The following is a 24,530-nucleotide window of genomic DNA, read 5'->3' as shown; positions in this document are numbered from 1 at the left end:
TCTGAATGAAAGGCAGCTACCGTTGAATAAATAAACACTGATCGTGTCTCCCAGCCTTTGACACCATCTCTCACAGGATCCTGTTGAACAGACTCTGGGGGATCTGTGCCAGAGACCTGGCCCTTAAGTGGATACAAAGCTATCTGTCAGTGCGCACTCAGAGCGTTCATTTGGGTACTTTTGTGTCACAAACCTCATTGGTGGACAGGGGAGTCCCGCAAGGATCTATCCTGAGTCCCACCCTGTTTAATGTGTATGTGGCTCCGTTGGCAGAAATCATCAGAAGCTGCGGGTTTGAGACTATTTCGTATGCCGATGACACGCAGCTGATTGTCCCCATTGGGGATGACATTGCATCCACTCAATTAAAATTTAAAAGCTGGATGTCTTGCATCGCAACTTGGATGAGGAAGAACTTCCTACAGCTCAACTTGGCTAAAGCAGAGATATTGTTTGGGAAGGCCGAGGAGATCTGGTCCCCGATTGGTGGCCTCCTGAGCTGGGAGAGGCACCTGCCCCCAAAAAAAGGGCCAAGAATCTTGGCATAAGGATCGATAACAAGTTATCCATGGGGGAACACGTGAAGAGTTTGTCAGGGACCTGTTTTGGAATTATGAGGATGCTAAGGAAGATTTTTCCTTGGATTCCACTCTCGGCTAGAACTTCCCTTATCCAGTCACTCTTGGTGAGCCGACTGGATTATGGCAATGCCTTGCTTGTCGGAATAAGGGAAGACCTATTATCCAGACTACAGGTGCTGCAGAACATGGCAGCACGTCTTGCCCTTAATAAGCCGGCCCTTACTCCCTCTGCTCCCCTCCTGAGCCAACTTCATTGGCTTCCGATTAGGAAACGAGCTACATTTAAGATGCTATGTGTGGTCTTCAAGGCCTTACAGGGGAAGGGCCCTGCCTACCTTAACAAGAAAATTACCTTCTATAATCCTATGCGGCATCTAAGATCTAGTAATCGTAATTTTCTGTGTCTTCATAGAATTAACAGAGTGAAAATGGGGGGCCGTGCCTTTTCGTATCTGGCCCCTAGTCACTGGAACTCCCTACCAGAAAATATCCGGTCTTTCACTGAGATATCCGGTTTTAAGAAACTTCTGAAGACGTGGTTGTTCTAGGAGACTGACTATGAGTGCTCATTTCTTTAAGCGCCGAGAGATCCCTGTGGGGATGATTCGTTTGCGCTATACAAGTGAGTAAAATAAATAAATAAACACTGATCGTGTCTCCCAGCTGTTTCACGTGCAGACCCCACAGATGGCAGTTCTTCGACGCACACCCTCCGAACTTTGTAACACTCACTTGCAGCCTCCGACTCTGTACACCTCCAGAGCCACACACCTATTCCTATGTGTACCTCTCCTCTGTCCCCGACCACACGCTTTCCCAGCTTACTGAAACTCCCCTGGATGTCTAGCTCCTCTTTACTCCTCTTGGCGCTGTGTCGTATGCTACAGGAGCAGGCGCAGTGCTGTGAGGTGAACAAGGGTGGGCGCCTCATTTCCTCACAGCTGTGATAGGTAGCAATCTGAGTATGTCAGGCATGTGAGGAGGGGCAGCGACCACCAAAAAATACAATAATTCTGTTTTAAATGCAAGCCTGCAGCTGTTCCACAACTACAACGTGTCAACATCGGTAGTCATAGGCGCACACACTTGACACGTACTGTAGTGTACATACCACACACACACTTGACACGTACTGTAATGTACGAACTATGCACAATCCGTCACGATCAGTCTTTTGAATGGAAGGCAGCTACCGTTGAATAAATAAACACCGATTGTGTCTCCGAAGTCCGCGCTCGGCATTACACACAGTGAAGACTCTAGAATCTAACTTTCAGAAACTGTTGCTAAGCTCGAGCACACAGTGTAGACAAGAGGATTCATAGACAAGTGTAGACACTTTCTAAACAAAAGGGGTCATATGTGGTTCGGCAGAAGTGGCAAACCCTCTGCAAGGGTTAACTGGTCAGCTTTCAGTTGACGATTGCTGCATTCAGGTGTTAAACTGGTACTAATGTGGTGCGGCTTTGCTCATACACTATTAGTAGTTGTTAAACTGTCAAAAAACTGAAATATTACTGCTACATATTGTGCCACATTATGTTACATATTCGACTTTCCTTGCTGCATAATTATGTCAACCCTATTCTTCACTGCCACTTAATTCTAGTGGCCGTGCTATGGTGCTTTATAGTGTTTAATTAGCTGATGTAAGAAATACCTCATGGGCAGATATTTCTATTGTTCTGGTGTCAATCTGGCACAGACCAGATGTGGCAACAACACCTTGTCACAGCCTGGATTGCTGGTCCATTGGCAGAACTCCCAATCTGAAGCGAGAATAAACAGTATACATGGGTGGCGGGTCATTATATCCAAATCAGTTTTCTGCCCCTATAGATTTTGTTTCCAACTATCGCTATCATGTACTGCTAGTAACTGTGGCCTCCATGGTGGTTCTTTCTGGCTTTTCTGTACGTCATAGACATTTTCACCATTCAGAAATAAATAAATCTAAAGGGAAAGTTGAAAGAAATGAAGGGCGACAGCAGCTCAAGTATTTAGGATTAACAAGTCAGGATTCACGGTGTTATAGTTCGCAGGAAGCAGCTACGGATAGGTCACATTATAGTACTTGGTGTCATGTGACATAGAGCGCCATCCTCTGACACAAATGTCACCTGATAAGTAATGGAAACCCTTCTCCCCAGCATAATAACAAAAAGATGCAACCAGGTCTGGACTGGCCCAAAAGCAGCAGCAAATGCTGCTCAGTGTGCACATTCACCCTGCCAATAACAAGGATTACTGCCTTCACTATTGAAAAACATAGCCAATAGGTCTCGCCTTTGGACCCTTATAAATATTTAGTTATGCAGCACAATATCCTTGGTTCTGCAACATCAACCGATGCATGGCTAAACACTTATAAGGTCCCGAAGGCGAGACCTATTGGCTATGCCAAGGCTTGTTGTTTACCAGTTGGCACAATTTCATTACCCCTTATAAGTCCCTGGTAAATGGTACCCCTGACACCTAGGGCATTGGCACTGAAGAGGGACCCCTCCCAAGGGTAGCAGCGCAAATTGGGCCACCCTAGAGTCCCCTCACCAAGGCCATGCACACTGCCGTTGCAGACTACGTGTCTTGGTGCAGATAAAACCGAAGAGTCAACATGGCACACATCCCTGTGTGTATGCCCACAGACACTGCATGGGATATAGATAAGACAATCCACTGGCAGGCCTTATAGCCCTAAGGCAGGATGCACTATATATCCTGTGAGGACATATCTGCCTGAGTAGATATGCCCCCGCAATATCCATGTTTATTATTGGATATGGTAAGAGAACAGGGAAGCCATAGAGAGTACATGGGCTGGACACTCGTGGAACTGTGAGTTCCCCAGCACCATGATGGCTTCACTGTATTATGGGATGTTTGGTACAAAACATCTAGTCTTAATAAACCTGCACTGATTTCAGTGTCAGATTTATTATTAATTGCACACTGAGGACTCCTTTAGAGAGGTCTCCTGAAATCTACCATTCCTTAGTGTGGTCACCGACTGGTCTAAGCCAGCTTGTTAACATCAGACCGAGTTCTGACCTTATGGGGTTAGTGCCAGCGCACTCAGAGGTCTTGAACAAAGCCTGTCCTGGGCGGAGGTTTTCACACCTTCCCCCTCCCCGGCCAGGACGTGCCATCTGCGGGGGTAAGCTTCAAAGACCTTGCTGCCTTTGCAGCGTGATCCCAGCCTCTCCTGATAGAATAAGCAGCCTGCTCCACCCCCCAAACCCCTGTCCTCAAAATCTTTTGGCAGGAAGACAGGCGGGAAACATAGAAAAAATAGGTGTGCCACCCTCTGCCAACTCCACCCATCATGTGCTGGAGGAGAGGTGAAGCACATTTTTCAGTGCCCACCATCTTAAAGATTGTCGGACTTATCCAGTATTGGGGTATCTTTCATAGATTCACATGCCTGAATCATTCCCCGTCGCCGAGGCGGGAGTCCCACGGTAAAATACAAAAGCAGTGCCCCAAGAAAATAACAGTAGTAGGCTAAAAGGAAGCCAAAAGGCCTAAACCCAAGTAGCCTATCTACCTCATTATATGAAATTAACTAAAAAATTAGTTCCAACCAATCAGCTGCCAGCACCCTCTAGAACCTTCCCAGCAGAGGCTGTTCTCTTCAGATTTTTACCGCACGTCGTGTGGAAGGGAGTCTCTGAGTGCCTACTCAGTTTTTCACTTCTTTTCTTCAGGATTTCTGATAAATAGGCCCTTTTTAGATCTGCAGGACTTGTGAGAAGAAGAGGGTTGGATGACCAACACAAGGACTGCATCTACTGCCTTCATCCAGAGCATGTTGCTAAGGATTGTAGAATTTGCTGTACTTTCCTTCCTAAAACTCTGAGGGATAGGGAGGCAAGGCTTCTCTTATGGCTCAAATCTTCCTCAGGCTGAGGAAGATAAGGCCTCAACTTCAAGAAAAAGGGCTAGTTCTCGAGATAGCTCTTCCAGTGAACGGAGAAAACATCATAAGTCCTCCCATGCTGTTTCTGACCATTCACAGAGGTTCCTTAAACCTATCTCTGGGTCAACGCTGTCTTCGCCCTCTGAGGAATCCAAGAGGCCTTCAACTTCTAAAACTGTGAGTAAAATCCAGCTTAAAACTCACACACTGGTTCCATCATCGACGGTTTCTGTCACTTCTGCTGCCCCCTTGTCGACTGCTACCGTCTCGACAATGGCTAGTTCTTCACCTATTGTGTCATCTAAGATCTACGAGAAACCTGGTCTTAAAGACTCGTCGACGAAGAGTTCATCGTCTAAAACATCTTCGATGTGTCGTCGTCGAGCTCTTCGACAAAGGTACTTTCCTCTTTGAAATCTATCGCATCGATGTCTGCTACGTCGACGACAGTCCCGTCGACGTCCGTTCCATTGACGAAGAGCCCGTCGGCGAGGAGCCCATCTACGACAGTCCCGCCGACGACGAAGGGCCCATTGACTAAGAAGCTGTCGACGGCAAGTTTATCAGTCTCGCACCCATTACATTCAACGCCCATATCATATACTCCTTTTCAGTTGAAAACGTACCAATGGCAGGATTACAGTAAGATATCTCCTCTATTGCCATCTCATATCTTGGAAACTTATGTCGAAGATGAGGTTGATGACGAAGATGATGACGAGGGACCGTTGGGCATAGCTCACCACCCCTCTGAACTTAACATCAAGTGCCAAGAGGAGGATGATGAAGAATATCATGAGCATTATTATCAGGAAGATCTTGCTGTCCCATATCATAGACCTCCCAGAAGGGAGTCGTATCACAGAGAAATGAGTCCTCTTCCCCCTACGCTCATTCAAGATCTCCAAACCATGCTGGCGGATTACTGTCCGAGGTTTCCACCACAACAGCCTACTCCAAAATTTCCACCTCCGCCAACAGAGGTTCCTGATCCGTTACCTCAGACAGGGGTTCCTGCTTCGTCGCCTCACTCTCCTGGTTGATCGTCGCAAGGACATCATGACGCTCCTTCTTCGGAGTAAGAGGTTGAAGAGGCTGAATTACCTGATAAAGATACTTATACGGATCCTTGGGATGATTACGTCATACCAATGCCTTCTCCTCCCAAGCCTCAGCCTTCGGATTCTCCCCCTGAGGACATCCGGGGTTTTCATAACTTGACGCAACAAGCAGCATCTAGATTTCAATTACCAGTTACTGTAAGAATATGGGAAGATCACAAGAGCAATTCTTAACATTGATTATATCTGGAATTAAGATTATGAAAATGCCTGCTTCCATTCCGGCTGTACTCCCTCGCACTGATAAAAAAGTACCGTGCTCCTCCTGATACCCCATCTTGCTTGATTGGTCATCCCCGACCGGATTCGGTGATATCACAAGCCGCCCAACAAAGATCCAAAAATCCGGCTACGCCCATAACAACACCGCCTGACAAAGAAGGACGGAGGCTAGACCTTATAGGTAAAAAATATTCCAGCATAGCGGCAGCATCTATCAAAGCTGCAAATTCTCTGGCTATTCTCAGCCGTTATGACCGCCAGATGTGGTTAGATTTGACGGAATTTCTTGACCTTATCCCTGAGGACCGTTAGCAGGATGCAAGAAAGATACTTTTAGAGGGAGAACGAGCCGCATCTGAGATCATCGATTGCGCTCTGGACATTGCAAACACCAGCTTTAGACAACTTGCTGGAGCTTCAGTACTCAGACGCCAAGGATGGCTTAAAGCCACGTCTTTTAGGCCAGAAGTACAGACTAAGATCTTAGACCTGGGGTATGATGGGGAATCCTTATTCGGAAAGCACATTGATGAGGCCCTCCCTGCTATAAAAATGGAAACTGATACTGCTAAATTGCGCGGCGCTCTACAATACAGGCGCAGATCATTCAGAGGTGCAAGGGGACACGGTTTTGCTATATCAAAATCAGCAAAATAGACCGTATCAGACACCGTATAGACAGCCTTACGGCCAATCATCCTACCGACAATCCTCTTCGGCTGGTTTCTCCCGTCAGGGTGGTCGAAAGCGATCGAACATTCAAGGTCGCGAGACCAACAGGAAGCAATGATCTACGCAGGACGCCAGTCCTCGTTCCCTCCCTCCCCGTGGACGAAAAAATGTCATCTTTTGCTCACAAGTGGCATCGGATCAATTCGGACCGATGGGTTCTTGACTTAGTGAGTAAAGGTCACACCTTGGAATTCATCAAACAGCCACCTACTACCCCGCCCAGGGGTCCCCCTCGTCTTCACTTATTGTTCAAAGAATCTTTAAAGATGCTTCGGAAGAATGTGAAAAAGTCCCTGCGTCCCAAATAAGAACCGGATTCTACTCTTGTTTCTTCCTCATCAAGAAGAAGTCAAGGGGGTGGCGTCCGATCCTAGATCTCCGCAAGCTCAACAAATTCCTCAAAAAGCAACACTTCCGGATGGTCACACTTTCCGAGGTGTTAAGCTGTCTAAACAAAGGGGACTTTATGGCTTCTCTAGATCTGGAGGATGCTTACTTTCACATCCCTCTACACCCCAAGCATCGCAAATTTCAGCGATTCACAGTGGCTGGCGTCCACTATCAGTTCAAGGTGCTCCCATTCGGACTGAAATCATCACCAAGAATCTTCACAAAACGCCTGGCACCAGTGGTAGCGACATTGAGATCTCCAGGAATACAGGTTTTCCCGTATCTAGACGATTGGTTGCTCAAAGGTCCTTCAGAACAGGCAGCCAATCACACTATCACAACATGCCTACATCTCTTTTCAAATCTGGGTCTCACTCGCAACGTGAACAAGTCACAGCTGCGTCCTCTTCATGTGATTCCTTTTCTGGGGGCGATGCTGGACACGATACAGTGCAAAGCATTCTTGTCAAAAGACCGCCAGTTATGTCTTCAAAAATTGGCAATTTCAATTTCAAAAAGAAAGTCAGTTTCGGTCCGGATGTTTGCTTCTCTTCTGGGGATATGTTCATCTGCCATAAACCCCATACCTTTAACACGGCTCAAAATGAGACCTCTTCAGGAGGAATTGCACCTGCAATGGCAGCAAGCCGGAGGATCGTTCGACGACTCCATCAGGGTCACACACCGCACGATAGATTCTCTGCATTGGTGGACTCAGATAGTGAATTTGGCTCAAGGCCTCACTTTCCTACCAGCTACTCCAGATTTTGTTTTAACAACCGACGCTTCCATGGAGGGATGGAGAGGCCATCTGCAAGATTTACAGATTTAAGGAAAATGGTCCCAAGAATACCGACAACAGCATATCAACAGATTGGAGCTTCGCGCCATCTTTCTCTCGCTGCAGGCTTTACTCCCGAGGATTGCGGGTTCCTCAGTGCAGGTCCGTACCGACAATACGACCAGCATGTATTACATCAACAAACAAGGATGAAATAATCGCTGTCTCTGTCGCAGGAGGCTCAGGAATTGTGGGAGTGGGACACATTCCACAAGATAACCATGAGAGCAGAACACGTCAAGGGGCTCCACAATATTCTGGCCGACGCGCTGAGCAGGTCTCTAGCGGGCTGTCACGAATGAGAACTGGAGCAGATGCAGGTGGACAAAATCTTCCAAGTTTGGGGGAAACCAACATTGGATTTATTTGCAACGAGGGAAAACAGGAAATGCCAATATTTCGCCTGCAGATTTCCTCAACAGGGATCAAGGGGGAATGCCCTGTCCATGCGATGGTCAGGGATTTGTGCATACGCTTTTCCCCCAATCCCTTTGATTCTGAAAGTGCTCCGCAAAATGAAGCTGGAGGGTTGCCATCTCATCCTGATTGAACCCCGTTGCCCAAGGCAGTTTTGGTTTCAGGATCTGCTTCTACTATCCCAGGACAAACCTATTCACCTGATTCCGACACTCACGATGTTGTCAAGAGAAGGGGGTCAAATACTCCATCCGGATCCACAGTCACTGCGCTTGCACGCATGGCTCCTGATTTCTTAGAATTCAAAGATCTTGACATCTCTCAAGACTGTTGTGAGATTTTGGCTAAGTCTCGTGCTCAAAGTACAGTCAAGACTTATCATTTAAAATGGAAGTAATTCTGTTTTTGGTGCGAGGTGAATAACGTCCACCCTGTTCAAGCGCCTGCTGAAAAAATTCTTCCTTACTTATTGTCCCTGGCTAAATCTGGGCTTGTTTTTTCATCGATTAGGGTTCATCTCGCTGCTCTCTCCAAATACAGAAAACGTTCCAAACAGCCTTCTCTTTGTTAATCTTCGCTGGTCAAGGAATTTATGAAAGGACTTTTCCAAGCTTTCCCTCCAATACGCGCACCTCCTCCAGAGTGGGAGTTAAATACTGTGTTGGTGCAATTGATGAGGTGACCATTTGAGCCTATCCACAAGGCTGATCTCAAGTTTCTCACTTGGAAAGTTGCTATTCTGCTAGCCATGACTTCTGCACGAAGCGTTAGTGAAGTCCAAGCCTTCACTATCACCGAACCCTTTTTGCATTTCAATATGGATTGCGTAACTCTTCGAACAAATCCTAGATTCATTCCTAAAGTTCCGTCTCTTTTTCACTTGAATGAATCAGTAAAGTTAAAGATTTTCTTTCCGGATGCATCCACGCCAGCTGAGAGAGCTTTACATTCTCTTGATGTGAAGCGTTGTTTGAAATTCTATTTACAAAAGTCCAAAGATATCAGGCGATCCAACCAGTTGTTTGTGGCCTATGGCCAAGCCACATTTGGGACTGCAGTAACAAAGGCAACAATAGCCAAATGGCTGGCTTCTACGATTCATTTCTACCATGACAAGGCCAACAAGCCTTTACAGAGAAAGGTCAAAGCGCATTCTACCAGGACTGTAGCAGCTTCTACAGCATTGTTTGCCGGAGTGAGTTTGGAGAATATCTGTCGTGCTGCGACATGGAAAAGTGTCCATACTTTCACAAAGCACTACTGCACAACAGGAGGATGCAGCCGTAGGGCAAGCGGTTCTTCGACATCTTTTTCATTAAGATCAGATCCAGGTATTTTCTCTTTATATATTGCAATGTTGCATGTAATTGATTTATATGTTTCTTCACTCTATATATGCATATTTCTTTGTGTTAATATTTTTGCATTATTTGATAATGTTTCTTAATATGCATTCTATTTCTTAAAGGTTTATTTAGGCTATTATGTTCTGGCCTTTATGGATGTATTGGGGGAATTTATTAACCTTGTCTCCCACCATCCGCAAACGACATTTTGTTGGCTTACTGCTTGCTATTCTGATTCAGGCATGTGAATCTATGAAAGATACCCCAATACTGGATAAGAAAACAAGTTACTTACCTGTAACTACAGTTATCCAGTATTGGTATCTTTCATAGATTCACATGCACCCACCCTCCTCCCCGGCGAGGCAGTTCTTTATGATGTGGGTTTACTACTTTCCATTTGTGCTAAGAAAATCTGAGGAGAACTGCCTCTGCTGGGAAGGTTCTAGAGGGTGCTGGCAGCTGATTGGTTGGAACGAATTTTTTAATTCATTTCATATGAGTTAGATAGGCTACTTAGGTTTAGGCCATTTGGCTTCCTACTGTTATTTACTTTGGGCACTGCTTTTGTATTTTACCTTGGGACTCCCGCCTCGGCGACGGGGAATGATTCAGGCATGTGAATCTATGAAAGATACTAATACTGGATAACTGTAGTTACAGGTAAATAACTTGTTTTCTTCTCCAGTCAGGGCTAGGGCTATGTCTCCCTCCCACTGGAGGTGGGCATAACAGAGGGTTTAGACACCCCAGGTAAGGGGCTCTTTGGCCATTGCCTGTCACTCCTCTGTAAATGCTCCTAAATGTAATATTTAGGTGGCGTTCCAGACCCTCAGCAGTAGTATCCAGACACAAGAAGATGACGAACAAAGACCAGCAGTTGGACAGAGAACTGCAAACCTCATGGTGAAGTTTGGGTGCAAACTCCTGCCTGCCGCCACAGAACTTGACAATCACCATCCTCCAGCTCGTCTTGTAGCTGTGTGGCCTCCACAAACCCCGGAGAGTCTTCAGCACTTATCAAATCGCCAGAGAAGCTCCCTTGAGATAGAATTACTATCTCCCTGCAGCCACAGATCTCTAAAACAGCAAAGTCTGGTCCAGCTCCCCAGCCCAACTGACATATCCGACTGCAGCTACCCTTGCTCTGGAGGTTCAGCTCAGCCTCTGCACCAGGTCTTGAGGCACCCGGACCCACCGGAACTGAAAGGCACCAATACCCGGCTTACTGGACCCGCTTGCTGTAAAAACCTACAAAGCCTAGTCCAGACGGACTCGCACTCTACAGGGAGCCACCACCGACAAGGTACTTCAGGACTCATGAGACCCACCTCAGCAGTGGCACAGCAGCTCTAGAATCATCGCTCCAAGGCGCTAGCCCCTAAGCGCGAGGTGCTTCTTTGCATGCCGTTGTCAAGCTGCACATCTTCACTGAACCCTGTCCGCCCGGCCTGGGCATCTTCGAACCAGCTGTGCTCCAGGGCCTCCAGAGCCCTTGTAACCTCTATTCTCCCTTGAGAGCCCTCGCACTTGCCTGCAAGTCCCCCTTTGCTTTTGCAGGTGGCCCCCTTTCTTCATAGCGCACCAGCTACAAAGTTCCCTTTTTCCTTGCTTCTGGTGAAATCCAGGAAGCTCCCAAGAACTTGGCTTTGGAACTTTGGACCTTGGCTTTCGAACCTTACAATTCTAAAAGGTGAACCACTCCAGTAACAGCATCGCATTGATTTTAAAATCGCCTTTGTCCTTCCATAGAAAATGTATTGTGCGTAATTGTACACAACTGTGGTTGTTGCATTTATTGTGATTTTCTCGTATTCTGAAAAGTATTTACCTTGTACCCTAAGTTCTTGGTCTAGATATTTTTTATAAATAGAAGTACAATTTTACTAATTCGGTCTCTACTTCATTCCTTTTGTGTGTATCATTTATTGCCTCTGCGTGTACAACAAATGCTTAGCACTAGCCTCTGATACGCCTAACTTCTCACCCACACTACCACACAAAATAGAGCGTTACTATCATCTAATTGAGCCTCTGTAAAACGATAAGGGTCTCCCTGACCTCTCTGCTCAGTGTACTCTATTGTGGTGCATAATAGAGAGAGGTGAGATTCCTACAGAGTATCTACTGTTAAAGGTGTTAACTAAGAAAAGTCACTTGTCCCTCTTGGCTACCTCAGTAATACCCTCCATCACAAAATCTTTATTTTACAGGAGCCCCGATTCAACAAGGTGTGCAAGTCAACATTTTATTGATGGAGATTTACCATCTATATTTCACGTTTAACTGTGAATGGCAATGGAGATGGGATTCCACAAGCATCCTTGGGATTGTTTGGCTGTTGCAGATTCTTGGAATAACTCATGCTCGCATGCATAAACATTTACGCACACAAACAAACTTAAAAGTCCATTTGTTCTTTGAATATTGTTTTTTTCTTCGGATGGAAATATTTTTCTAGTGGTTTACCCTTTTTAGCTATACTTCCATCAGTTTTGGGGGTGTTTTATCCTTTCCACCCTAAATAATAATAATTTCATTAATCTAAGTAACTGAAGTTTTTTCAGGCTGAGAAACTCTTTACAAAAGGTTTCCCCCAAACTTTGCAGGTTGACCTACCATGAAATTCCCGTGAATCCACCTTGCAATTTTCAAGGTTAGAACATCTAATTTACGAACTACCATTTATTATTTAGGAACATGATTTTGACCTTGTAAATGCTACTATATGGGCACAAAGGTTGGTCTCAAATAGCTTTGTGAATCATCTCAGTCATAATGTTTGCTGAAAGAGGATGAAGTAAATTAATTAAATGATCAACCCTGCTTTATAAGAAGCAGGAGAAAATTATGGCTAATCACTGATTATCTAGTCAAGTTTCAATAACATGTTTTAAGCTGTAGCTCACTGAATATTTGTCTTTGTTCTTAGGGGGCCTGTCTCTAAACTTTCTTTCAAGTTCCTTTTGGCTGTGCTGTGCTCTTTTATTGGTGCTTTCTTGACGTTTCCTGGCCTCAGACTTGCTCAAATGCATCTGGATGCTCTGAATTCAGCAACCGAAAAGTCCACACAGTAAGGATATTTTTATAATTAAATGGAATAAGCTACTGAAAATCTTGGAAATGGTTTCTATTACATGCAGTTGATGAGTTAATATTGTGAACGGTTCATTTGTATGACATGTTAGTCTGTTTAGTTTTCTTTCAATAAAACATTATTATATAGGAAATATTTTGTTGTGTATTTATATACTGATGTGATGCATGCCACAGGCTAGGCCACTTGAAAGCACTTTTGCCGCTGATCAGTCTTTCACACTACTTTTTAAATCATTTTGAGGATATGTATGAGAATTGCCAAAGGCTCATTTGAATACTATTTGAGCAGTAAATTAATCCACAAGTCAGCATCCCGGGTACTAAATGGTGCTGCTGTATGTAGATGTGGATGAGGTTGGGCAAAAAATCTGCAAGGCACTTCAGCCATTTTAAATAGCCATTCCAAACATGAAACCCTGTAAAACTACTTGAAAGGTATTGTATCAAACAAAATATTGCCTGACCAATATTTTGTCCTGAATATTGCTTTAAAAAACATATTGTCCTATTGGAATCAATAATGGAAAATCTACAATCAGTGGAACAATATTTATATAAACAGTATTTAGAGCACAGCATTTGTGTCAACCAATATTTCTACATACAGTAGTCTTAAAAAAAAAAATGAAAAAAGAGTAGCTGTGTTTATGGGCACATGAATATGGAAAATCCCTAAATATCATCTGTGTGTAGAGAAAGCAGTTACAGTTGCAGTTTTTCATTTTTAGCTCAACTGTGACAGTTTGCACCAGCATTGTTCTCTGCCACAAGGTGTGGATGCGTTCCACAAAGTTTTCTGTAGATGTGCAAGCCTTGCTCATGAATATGCCCTTTAGCTGCTTCAGGCCTGTTTGGTGATAAAGCTGATACTGCCCTGCCTGGGAGCGAGCCATGGTATGCCACCTAAAATACTTGACTTCTTCCAAGCTATTCCTGCTTCAGTTTAGGAAATTCAGGGGCTACTTCGGGGCGCTGGTATACAGACGCCTCAATCTCCGCAACCGTTGCAGCAATCACCTCCGTCCCATTGAATGCTTTAAGATGAGGGTCATCAGGGTTACAAGTCCTGACGTCCCCCTCCCCTGTGGCAGCAACCTCTAAGCTGCTTTGGTTTTCCCTAGCAGCACATTCCCATCCTGTAGTTGGCTGGATTCAGTATATCCTTTGACAGATTGTTCAGCATGGTTATGCCTTACCCTTTCTCTTCTGCTTAACCTCTCCATTGTTGAGGAGGAGGTGTCAGTATTGCTCTCCATTGGTGCTATTGAGATGGTTCTGGACTTGTACATGGGACTGAAAAAGAACAGAGGCCTCAAGCCTAAATTGACTTGTGAATGTCTTCCTGTAGATGGACAAATTTAAGATGCTCGCATTGGCCCAGATCATGGAGACTCTGGACCTAGGAGACTGGATGGTGTCATTGGCCCTGCTGGACCTGTATTTTTGTCTACCCATTCTGAAGTACAAAAGGAGTTAACTGCTATTCAGGGTTGGCCAGGAGCATTTCTAGGTTGCTGGGCTCCCCTTTGGCCTTACCAGTGCCGACAGGAGTTTTGTGATGGTCACGAAACACGTTAGGAGGATGGGAATTTCAGCCTTCCGCTACCTTGACTACTGGCTTTTGGATGGGGGTGTGCTACAGTCAGTCATAGAGCACCCCAAGCAGATGGTGAACCTCTTCACATCGTTGGGGTTCACTCTCAATAAATCAAAGTTCCATCTGACTACTTTGCAGAGGTTGCTGTTCTTTGGGACTATCCTGGATACAGTGTGGTTTAAGGGCTTCATTTGGGCTATGGTCCTCATGTATCCGCCTCACTCCAGGTTATCAGTGAGAACAGACCTGAGGCTTCTAGATCTCTTAGCCACCTGCTTCTCCCTTGTTGTCTATGCCAGGTGGCTCACATGGGCTGTGCAGTGGAACTTGAAATGCCAGTTGGCCCAGCACTCAAGAAATCTGACGGATGCTATCCAGATTTCTGAAGATACTGCTCACGATTTTCTGAGGTGGCTGTGTGATTGCAATTGGCCCAGCTGTAGTCTCTCTCCCTTCCACACCCAAATCTGACTGTGATGACGGATGTTTAACTGCTGGGTTTGGGAAGTTATTGGGGGAGGTGGAGATTAGAGGACTCTGATGCCTGGCAGAAACCCAGCTCCATTTCAGTTGCGAGACACTCGTCTGGCGTTGAAGGCCTTCCTGCCGTACATTAATGGGAGGCTTGTGCAAAATCTCACAGACCACGCCAGTGCAATGTGGTACTGAAACAAAATGGGCAAAATGGAGGCCTGTATTCTATAGGTTCGAGGCATGTGGGCTGCTGAATTCATATCTGTGCATAGATCGCCGCCTAGTGTTGGGTCCGGATGTTTGCACGTTGTTGTCCTGGAAGAGTCTTCGAAGTATCCTGAGATAGGTGACTCCTCCCCTGGACCACAGTGCGCATGGGCATCCTCTCCATCCTCAGATTGTTTTTTTCCGCCATTGGGTTCGGATGTGCTTATCTTGACTCAAGTTAGGAAAATTTAGTTTTCAGGCCAAAAGGCCTTTAGTTTTCGACGGTACTGTTCCCGATCGGTATCGACAGTTTACAGGCTAGTTATTCACGGCTTTAACAACTTTTCGGATCCATTAAATCCGACCATCGACCGAACTTCGACGATGGAATCGAGGACCCCATTCAAGCGGTGTCCTGTTTGCCACGCCAAATACCCCCATATCGACGTCCACCCGGGGTGTAACAAATGCCTCTCACCGGATCATGACTAATCGAAATGCATGGCCTGTGCCCGATTCCGATCCAAGAAGACTCTCCGGAATCGACGCGCCGCGCGACTGGAAGCGCAGCAAGCGGCACCGGCCCCGACCAACATCTTCAGCACCGAGGACGAAGATGTGGAAAGCGTGGAAAATATACCCTCCAGCCCCACTTCCGAACACGGTTCCCGATCGGAGGATGTCGATGAAGAGCTTTTTCACAGGGAAGAAGCCGACGACGAGGTAGGAGACTACGATGAGGCCTTAGGGGCCGAAGAATGTAGCTCCGGTGAGGAGCAAGGCCTACCCGTACAAATTGAGGCTATCCCAGTGTGTCAGTCGACTGCTCCGGTCGAGGGATCGCCTTCGGGCCTTACCCAAGACCAATCCCGCAGTTCTTCGGCCCCGCCCTTCGGCCCGGCCACGGACATACAGCAAGAGCCATTGTTACCTAAAAAGACTGGTTTCCCTACCACGAAACCGAAACCAATCATCGCACCGGTTAAACAGAAACCGAAAGTGAAACTGACACTGGTCGGCTCGAGGAACACCACACCTTCGACGCCAGCCAAACCCGTCGGCTCCGACCGCACCAAAAGGGACTTCGGTGCCGAACTCGCTGCAGCCGATGTCGGCGCCGACCCAAAAAGAAAAGCCGTCGGTACCGTCAAAGCGCCTCGGCCCCCGGCACCGAAGCAATCGGCACCGACCACCAAGGTGAAAATAGCCACTGCATCGCTATCCACCTCGAAGGCAGCGACTACGGTACATCATCGATGCCGTCGGCGGCTCCTACTCCTCCTCAACTCGATGACCCGGTCACTTCGAAGAAGTCCACACCTGCCTCTACGGAACCACTCGGCGCCAAAGAACCGTCGGAGTTCCAGGTGCGACAAGTGGCAGCGTCCTTGCAACGCATCAGGGAAAAGGCAGCCCTCCAGACCTCGTCGGGCTCCGTACCGACACGGGCACAGAAGGCACCTTCGGCACCAGCCAACATCACCTTTGGTTTGCCGCCATCCACGGCGCCGAAAATGTTCGAAATCAGAACCCGCGTTACCCAGACAAGGTCCCCATCTACAGAACACTCGACTACTGGGACATCGCCGTCCCACTTCATCGACGCCGACACCGGCAGGCTCATGCTCCGAAAGCGGAAGATCACTTCAGGGCAAGCTTTAGACTCTTACAGGATCCCGCTAAAACAAAAAATGCCGGCGGAATCGGAACCAGTTATTTATGAACGCATCCACACCTCTTACACAGATCCATCATTCTCTCCAACGCACTCCGACACGGATGCAGTGGTGGACTACATGGGTGACGACACCACCTACCCCGAGGACATAGACCCTGAGGGGCAGCAAGACCCTGATCAAGTCTGGGATGACCCTGTAGACCCAGGTGCCGCTCTGGATACACAGGACACGCAACTTTATGGTGCAAAAACGTCCCCCACAGAGGACACTGCTGCATTCAACGCCCTCATTGAACGTGCCGCAGCTAATCATGGAGTGCAACTCCACTCAGACACTATCGAGGATGATTTCTTGGTGGACACTTTCGCATCCTCCGAGAGGACTGTAAAGACTCTGCCCATGTTAAAAGGTGTCCTCAAGCCAGCAAAGGACATTTTCAAGGAAACCACCAGGGCACGGGTAATAAACCCCAGGATCGAGAAGAAGAACAAACCCGCACCTGGGGACCCCACGTACATTAGAAGCCAGTTGCCTCTGGACTCCATTGTAGTTGCCAATGCTCGCAAACGGGCACACTCTCAGACAACTGGTGATGCTCCTCCCCCGGACAAAGAGTCCAAGGTTCTAGAGACCTCCGGCAAACGGATTGCAGCCCAGGCAGCAAACATATGGCGCATCGCCAATACACAGGCCCTCCTAGCTCGCTACGACCGCTCACACTATGACACGTTAGAGACCCTACTCCAACACCTGCCAGACGAGTACAAAGAGGCAGCGGAGCTCCTCATCAGGGAGGGACAACTGCTCACGAACGCATCCATCAAGTGTGCACTGGATGCCGCAGACACTGCTGCAAGGGCAATAAACACCAGCGTCATGCTACGACGACACGCCTGGTTACGAATCTCCGGATTCAAACCTGAGGTCCAAAATAACATCCTCAATCAGCCGGTCAACCCCGACTACTTATTTGGGCCGGAGGTTGACACCACCTTAGAAAAGATAAAGAAAGACACGGACACTGCGAAGTCAATGGGGGCTCTGCAAACGCAGACATTTCGTGGTGGCTCCTTTCGCCGCCCCGGAAATAGAGGTGCAGGTAGAGGACAGGGGGCACAGCAAACCTACAATAAAGGGGGCACACAGAGTTCCTACGATAAAAACACCCGAGGTGGATATCGTGGCTCCAGCACCAAGGGCAGAGGACGTGGTTACGGCAATACCAGGTCCTCCCCCAAGAACAAACAGTGACGCCCTCTCCCTTCCACATAACACCTGTCGGGGGAAGGCTCCAGCGGTTCCTGTCCACGTGGGATTCCATCACCACAGACAGGTGGGTCAAAGATGTTATCCAACACGGTTACTGTCTCGAATTAACCTCCACTCCACCCACCATACCGCCAAGGCACCATCCTATGTCCTCAGAGCACTTAGCGTTATTACAGCAGGAGGTGCTAAGTATGCTGCAAAAAGGCGCAATAGAGGTCGTGCCCGTACACCAGCAGGGAACAGGGGTGTACTCTCTGTACTTCTTAATACCAAAAAAGGACGGGTCACTCAGACCTATCCTAGACCTGAGACCCCTCAACCACTACATTCTCTCAGAGCATTTTCACATGCTCACCCTACAGCAGGTTCTCCCGCTCCTCCGACAGGGAGATTTCCTAGCCACGCTAGACCTCAAAGATGCGTATTTCCACATACCCATACACCCGTCACACAGAAAATATCTCCGGTTCACCATTCAGGGGCAGCACTATCAATTCAAAGTCCTCCCCTTCGGAGTGACAACAGCACCCAGAGTTTTCACAAAGTGCCTAGCTACCGTGGCTGCACATCTACGGAGGCAACACATTCACGACTACCCTTACCTGGACGACTGGCTTGTTCAGGCAAAGTCAGCCCAGCAATGTGCCAGCCACATGTCCCGCACCATTCACCTTCTTCACAGTCTGGGATTCTCACTAAATTACCCGAAATCACATCTCCAACCCGCACACGTACAACAGTACCTAGGTGCGACCATAGACACTCTGGCAGCCACAGCTCAGCCAAATTTAGTGAGGATCAACAGCATGCAAATGCTGATTTCCAAGTTCAAACCCCAACACTCCCTTCCTGCGCGAGTGTTCATGCAGTTGATAGGCATGATGGCCTCCTGCATTTTCATAGTCCCACACGCGAGACTACATATGCGCCCGCTTCAGGAGTGCTTAGCACGTCAATGGAATCAGGCTCACGGGCAATTAAAAGACCTAGTGTTGGTGAGCGGTCGGGCATACAACTCTCTGCATTGGTGGAATCCACAAAACCTTTGCAAGGGCCGACCGTTCCAAGAGCCTGTTCCACAAATAATACTGACAGCGGACGCGTCTCTCCAGGGATGGGGAGCCCATGTACTCAATTACACGGTGCAGGGACTATGGACTACACAACAAAAGAAGATGCACATCAACCTTCTGGAACTGATGGCAATCTTCCTGGCTTTGAAAGCATTCAAAGTACACCTGTGCAACAAGGTCGTGTTGATCCGGACGGACAACATGACTGCCATGTACTACATACAAAAGCAGGGAGGAACACACTCTCCACAGTTGTCTCATCTGGCTCAGAGCATGTGGAAGTGGGCCATTCAGAGGAACATATTCCTCATGGCGGAACACCTCCCAGGCAAGGACAACCAGATGGCGGATCTGCTCAGCAGACACAGCCACCAGATGCACGAGTGGGAGTTACACCCATCAGTACTCCAACCATACTTCCAGCAATGGGGTCATCCAGAGATAGACCTATTCGCCACAAGGGAAAACGCAAAATGCCAAAGCTTTGCCGCCAGGTTCCCACATCCACAGTCGCAGGGCAATGCGATATGGATGAACTGGTCCGGTAGATTTGCGTACGCTTTTCTCCCAGCGCCGTTGATACCGCTAGTGGCACGCAAACTGCGACAGCACTCACTGACACTCATCCTGGTTGCTCCAACATGGGCACGCCAGCCATGGTACACCACCTTTCTGGAACTTTCCGTGGTGCCGCATCAAAGGCTGCGGATCAAACCCGCGTTTTTAACGCAGAACCATGGAGAAATTCAGCACCCAGATCCGCAACAGCTGAACCTGGCAATCTGGCTCCTGAAGTCCTAGAGTTTGGCTACCTAAACCTGCCACCTGACTGTATGGAGATCATTAAGGAAGCTAGGAGACCCACTACCAGAGCTTGCTATGCAGCCAAATGGAAGAGGTTTGTCATTTATTGTAATAACAATGACATTAACCCGCTAGACGCATCCACTCAAAACATAATCTGTTACCTCTTACACCTATACCGATGCAATCTGGCATACACCTCAATACGTATCCATTTAACCGCAATAGCAGCCTATCTCCAGAACAGGCAGCACCTCTCTTTATTCAGAGTGCCTGCCATCAAAGCCTTCTTGGAGGGACTTAAACGAGTAATTCCCCCAAGACACCCACCATCACCAGTGTGGAACCTCAACTTGGTCCTCACCCGACTGATGGGTCCACCCTTCGAACCTCTCCATTCATGTGAGATTCAATTCCTCACCTGGAAGGTAGCTTTCCTAGTAGCAATCACTTCGTTAAGAAGAGTTAGTGAACTCCAGGCACTAACTATTCAAGAGCCATTCATACAGGTTCACGCAAACAGGGTCGTACTACGTACCAACCCCAAATTCATGCCTAAAGTCATATCGCAGTTCCACATGAATCAAACCATTGAACTGCCTGTTTTCTTTCAGAATCCACAAAATGTCGCTGAAAGGATGCTCCATACACTAGACGTCAAAAGAGCCCTCATGCACTATATAGACAGAACTAAAAACTTTAGGAAAACGAAACAACTTTTCGTCGCCTTTTCCCCACAACACAAAGGCAACGCAATCTCCAAAGCAGGTATAGCCAGATGGATCGTTAAATGTATTCAAATTTGCTATCAAAAGGCTAAACGCACATTAACGATTCCCCCACGGGCCCACTCAACACGTAAGTTAGGGGCCTCCATGGCTTTCCTGGGAAACATTCCTTTACATGATATATGTAGAGCAGCCACATGGTCCACTATACATACATTTACCAAACACTACTGTGTAGATGTACACTCAAAACAGCAGGCAGCTGTAGGACAGGCTGTTCTCAAAACTCTTTTTCAGACCGCTGCAGCTGGCACTGGTGGCTGCCGCTAATGGGAGGTACTGCTATGTATTCTATGCACAGATATGAATTCAGCAGCCCACATGCCTCGAACTGAATATGCTACTTACCAGTATGCATCTGTTCTTGGCATGTAGGGCTGCTGACATTCATATCGCCCACCCTCCTCCCCGGCGCCTGTAACAGCTGCAGCTCTCAGAATTACTGTATAGCATGGTCATCACTTCCTGTATCTACTCCATCACTGCCACAATGGCGAAAAACAATCTGAGGATGGAGAGGATGCCCATGCGCACTGTGGTCCAGGGGAGGAGTCACCTATCTCAGGATACTTCGAAGACTCTTCCAGGACAACAACGTGCAAACATCCGGATCCAACACTAGGCGGCGATCTATGCACAGATATGAATGTCAGCAGCCCTACATGCCAAGAACAGATGCATACTGGTAAGTAGCATATTCAATTCTATGCCTCTTGAGTTAGCTGGAGTGTTAGTGTAGCTCCCGAATTGTGAACCACCTGGCAAGGTACTTGAATGTAAGGGTGGACAAGCTCAGCCAGTGTTGATTGGCGGATCGCGTATGGAGTCTGCATCACAAGGTGGTACAGGGTATTTTCCGACAACGTATAGAACCTGGCTATATCTTTTCACCACCATAGAACGCGCAGTGTCGGAGGTTTTGCGCTTTAAATTTCCCACAAAGACACTCACTGGGAGATGCATTCCACCTGGAATGGGACACAGGACTCCTGTAGGCCTTCATGTTCCTACCTCTCCTTCCCAGAGTTCTGATAAAGATAATGAACTGGCCCAAGTCATCATAGTGACTCTGGGGTGATCCAGGAGAGTGTGGTACCCAGAACTTCTGGTCATGAGCATCTATCTGATCAGGCTCCCACTTAAGGAGGATATTCTGTTGCAGAAATAGGGCATGGTCCTTCACCTGAGCCTGCCCAATCTACACCACTGTGTGTGGAGATTGAGCGGTGGCAGTTATTTGCAATTCATCTTCAGCCTTCTGGATGTCCTCCTTGCCACCATGTGGCTTTTCACAAAGTCAATTTACACTGGGGTCTAAGTTAAATTTGTGGCCTGTTTAGGAGTTGGAAAATAGGTCCTTTACACGCCAAAATGTTTAATGTTCTCCTGTTCATTGTCTGTTTAGCCCAGCAAGGTCTTGCAGTGGGCACTATTAAAGGTCCGTTCTCAATCCTGTCAGCCTTTGTTTGCCAGACCAACCATCATTATTGAAATCACCTGTTGCGTTGAAATTTATTAAAGCTTGGACACACATATTCCCTACCAAGGTTTTTGTGGTGCCACAGTGGGACACTTACTTTGATCTGAAGCACAACCGCTCGTTGCATCTTCTGACTCTCAAGGATGTCATCCTCATTGTGATCACTTCAGGTCGTTGTGTGGGTGAAACTTCCTTACACCCCTTTTTTTGGACAAACTGGTGCTGGCAACATCCTTCTTGCCTACAGTCATGACTCCCTTTCACGTTGACCAAACCAATCACACTGCCAGCATTCTTCGCCCTTCGTCACCCATCGAAAGAGGAGGAGAAACTTCATCAGCTGGACTCAAGATAGGGTAAGCGTTTACAATAATCATACCAAGGACCACTGTGTGGGCTGTCAGCTTATTATGGCGTTCTCTAGGCTGTGCTAAAACACTCTTTCATAGTGGATAGTCCTCGGTATGAAGATCTTCTATGCACTGGCCAAGAAGCAGCCCCATGAAGGTCTAAGTTCCTGTTTCACCGGGGCCGAGACGACTAGCACTGTGTTGACATGCTGAGTACCTGTCCTTGATATCTGCCAGGCTACGTCATTGGCATCTGTACACGTGATCACAAAGTGCTATGTGCTTTCACTACCAGGACTGCTGGGAAGGTCATTTCACCCAGTTGGTTCTGCAAGATTCTTTTGTCTTCAGTCCACGCGAGAGACCTATTACTTTGGAAGGTGCAGGTTTGGTATCACTTCTAATGTGAGGTTACACTTTCTGATGGATGATTCATCACTGTCCTCCCATCTCCCCGTTATGTGGAAAGGTCTTGAATTAACCTCTAAAAGGGTCCCAAATTAGGAATTGGCACACTGCTGCCAACTATCGTCGCACTTCTTGTCTGAGAGCACATCTAGTCATTTAAGAAACTGACAGCATGTAGGGGTGGCACTTACATGCAGCTTCACTTCAAGGGAGCCACACGATTCCACCCAGCTACGTGCAGGCTCGTTGCTGAGAAACATTCCGGATCCAGTCTTACACGTGGAGAGTATTCAAAGGTCATTGACCAGAAAGAGTGTTATCGAAGGTAAGTAACTTGATCCTTTAGATTTTGTCATTTACCTGACCTTCTCTGGACTGTAATCCGTCCCAGCTACTCTCAACTGTGAGTTGTTTCTAGGGGGTTTCCTTGATATTCTATGGCCAAACAGTGAAGGCAGATACTTCAACTCCCTTAATATCCGATAAAGAGAACAAATTGCTCTTCAAAACTTGTTCTTCTTGCAATTAAAGAACCCATCTACAAGGATCATCATGTATCCTGTATTGTCTACATCCTTCGCACAAACTTCTGAAATGCAACATCTGCAAAACGGGAGAGAAGGAAGGTAGGAAAGAAACAGAGAAGGGGAAAAATGGCATGAAGGAAAGAAAGGAGAGAAAGAAAAAAAGTAAAAACAGAATAACTTAATATAGAACAGTTTCAAATGGGCATAATCTGATCTGGTATGCTGTGAAATAGCAGCTGTCAGAAAAGCAAAGCACTCCAAAAGGAATTTGTAACAGCATTGGCAGGAGATGGGATCTGATAACGATGGAATGTGCTTCAGAAGTGTCCTGCTGCAAACATAAAGGCAACACTAAAGTAATTATAAAATAAAAATAACACCGGCACTGAAGGAACTAGCTTGTGTACGGATGTGTTCCTTGTCAGTGAGCAAAATACAATCACTCAAAGTGCAGTTAGCCAGTGGCTTAAGTAGACTAACACTGCCCCATGCTGCAGGCTGTGGTGGGCGGAATCAAAATGAGTGACACCGAACAGACCAATGGATGAAGAGAAGTGGCTGAAATCCCATGTATGTAAGTGTATTTTACATATTTAAGTAAAATCAAAAGGCCTTGTCTAACGCCAGACTTATAAAGGAAGCACTGTGAACCAGTTCACCAGAGTAATGGTGTTGGGTCTGCTAACAAAAAAAAAAGGGCTTGTGCATCAATCCCACCCTACTGTGGTCGAGACTTTGACCAACTGTTGACTACACCAAGGAAAGCTGATCTGTGCCACTGAAATCGCAGATGGGTCAGTAAAGCACATGTAAAATTCCTTTTAAAACATCTGTGACATACTACATATTTTCTTGGGGTTAAATATGTATGCTAAGATACCGGAGATCTGTAACAGTGCCCACTCATGGGGAACGGTGGTCTGAGTTGCTGCTCCATAGCAGCATGTGCACAGGTAGCATGTAGAGTGAATGATCAAATTGAGATCTTCAAGAGCATCTAGTGTCACTTCCTGACTTGATGTTGGCCCACATTTGCACCCTGCCTCTTGCAGAAGAAGCTGTTGTCTGCAGAGTACCAAAAGCCTTTTTCCTGGCACTTAAATGGATCTGCTTGGACTCTGTACTAGAATAGGGTTCTATGGGCTCATAGGTGTGTGCGGGGATGGACTCTTATGCAGTGATGTGTGAGACTATATCCAAAGTGCACGG

The 24,530-nt window shown here is 47.0% G+C and overlaps 1 protein-coding gene across 1 annotated transcript in view; it reads left to right on the top strand.

Annotated features, from left to right (window-relative positions):
* The window catches only part of TMEM161B (transmembrane protein 161B), a 223,556-nt gene that overhangs the window by 110,178 nt on the left and 88,848 nt on the right, over positions 1–24,530 (top strand). The window contains exon 8 of the mRNA XM_085632431.1: positions 12,499–12,639. Coding sequence (XP_085488557.1) covers positions 12,499–12,639 — 141 coding nt within the window. The remainder of the gene's footprint in view (positions 1–12,498; positions 12,640–24,530) is intronic.

The sequence above is a fragment of the Triturus cristatus genome, chromosome 2_1 (genome assembly GCF_964204655.1).
Source record: "Triturus cristatus chromosome 2_1, aTriCri1.1, whole genome shotgun sequence".
NCBI lineage: Eukaryota > Metazoa > Chordata > Amphibia > Caudata > Salamandridae > Triturus > Triturus cristatus.
This window is presented reverse-complemented; position numbering and strand designations above follow the sequence as displayed.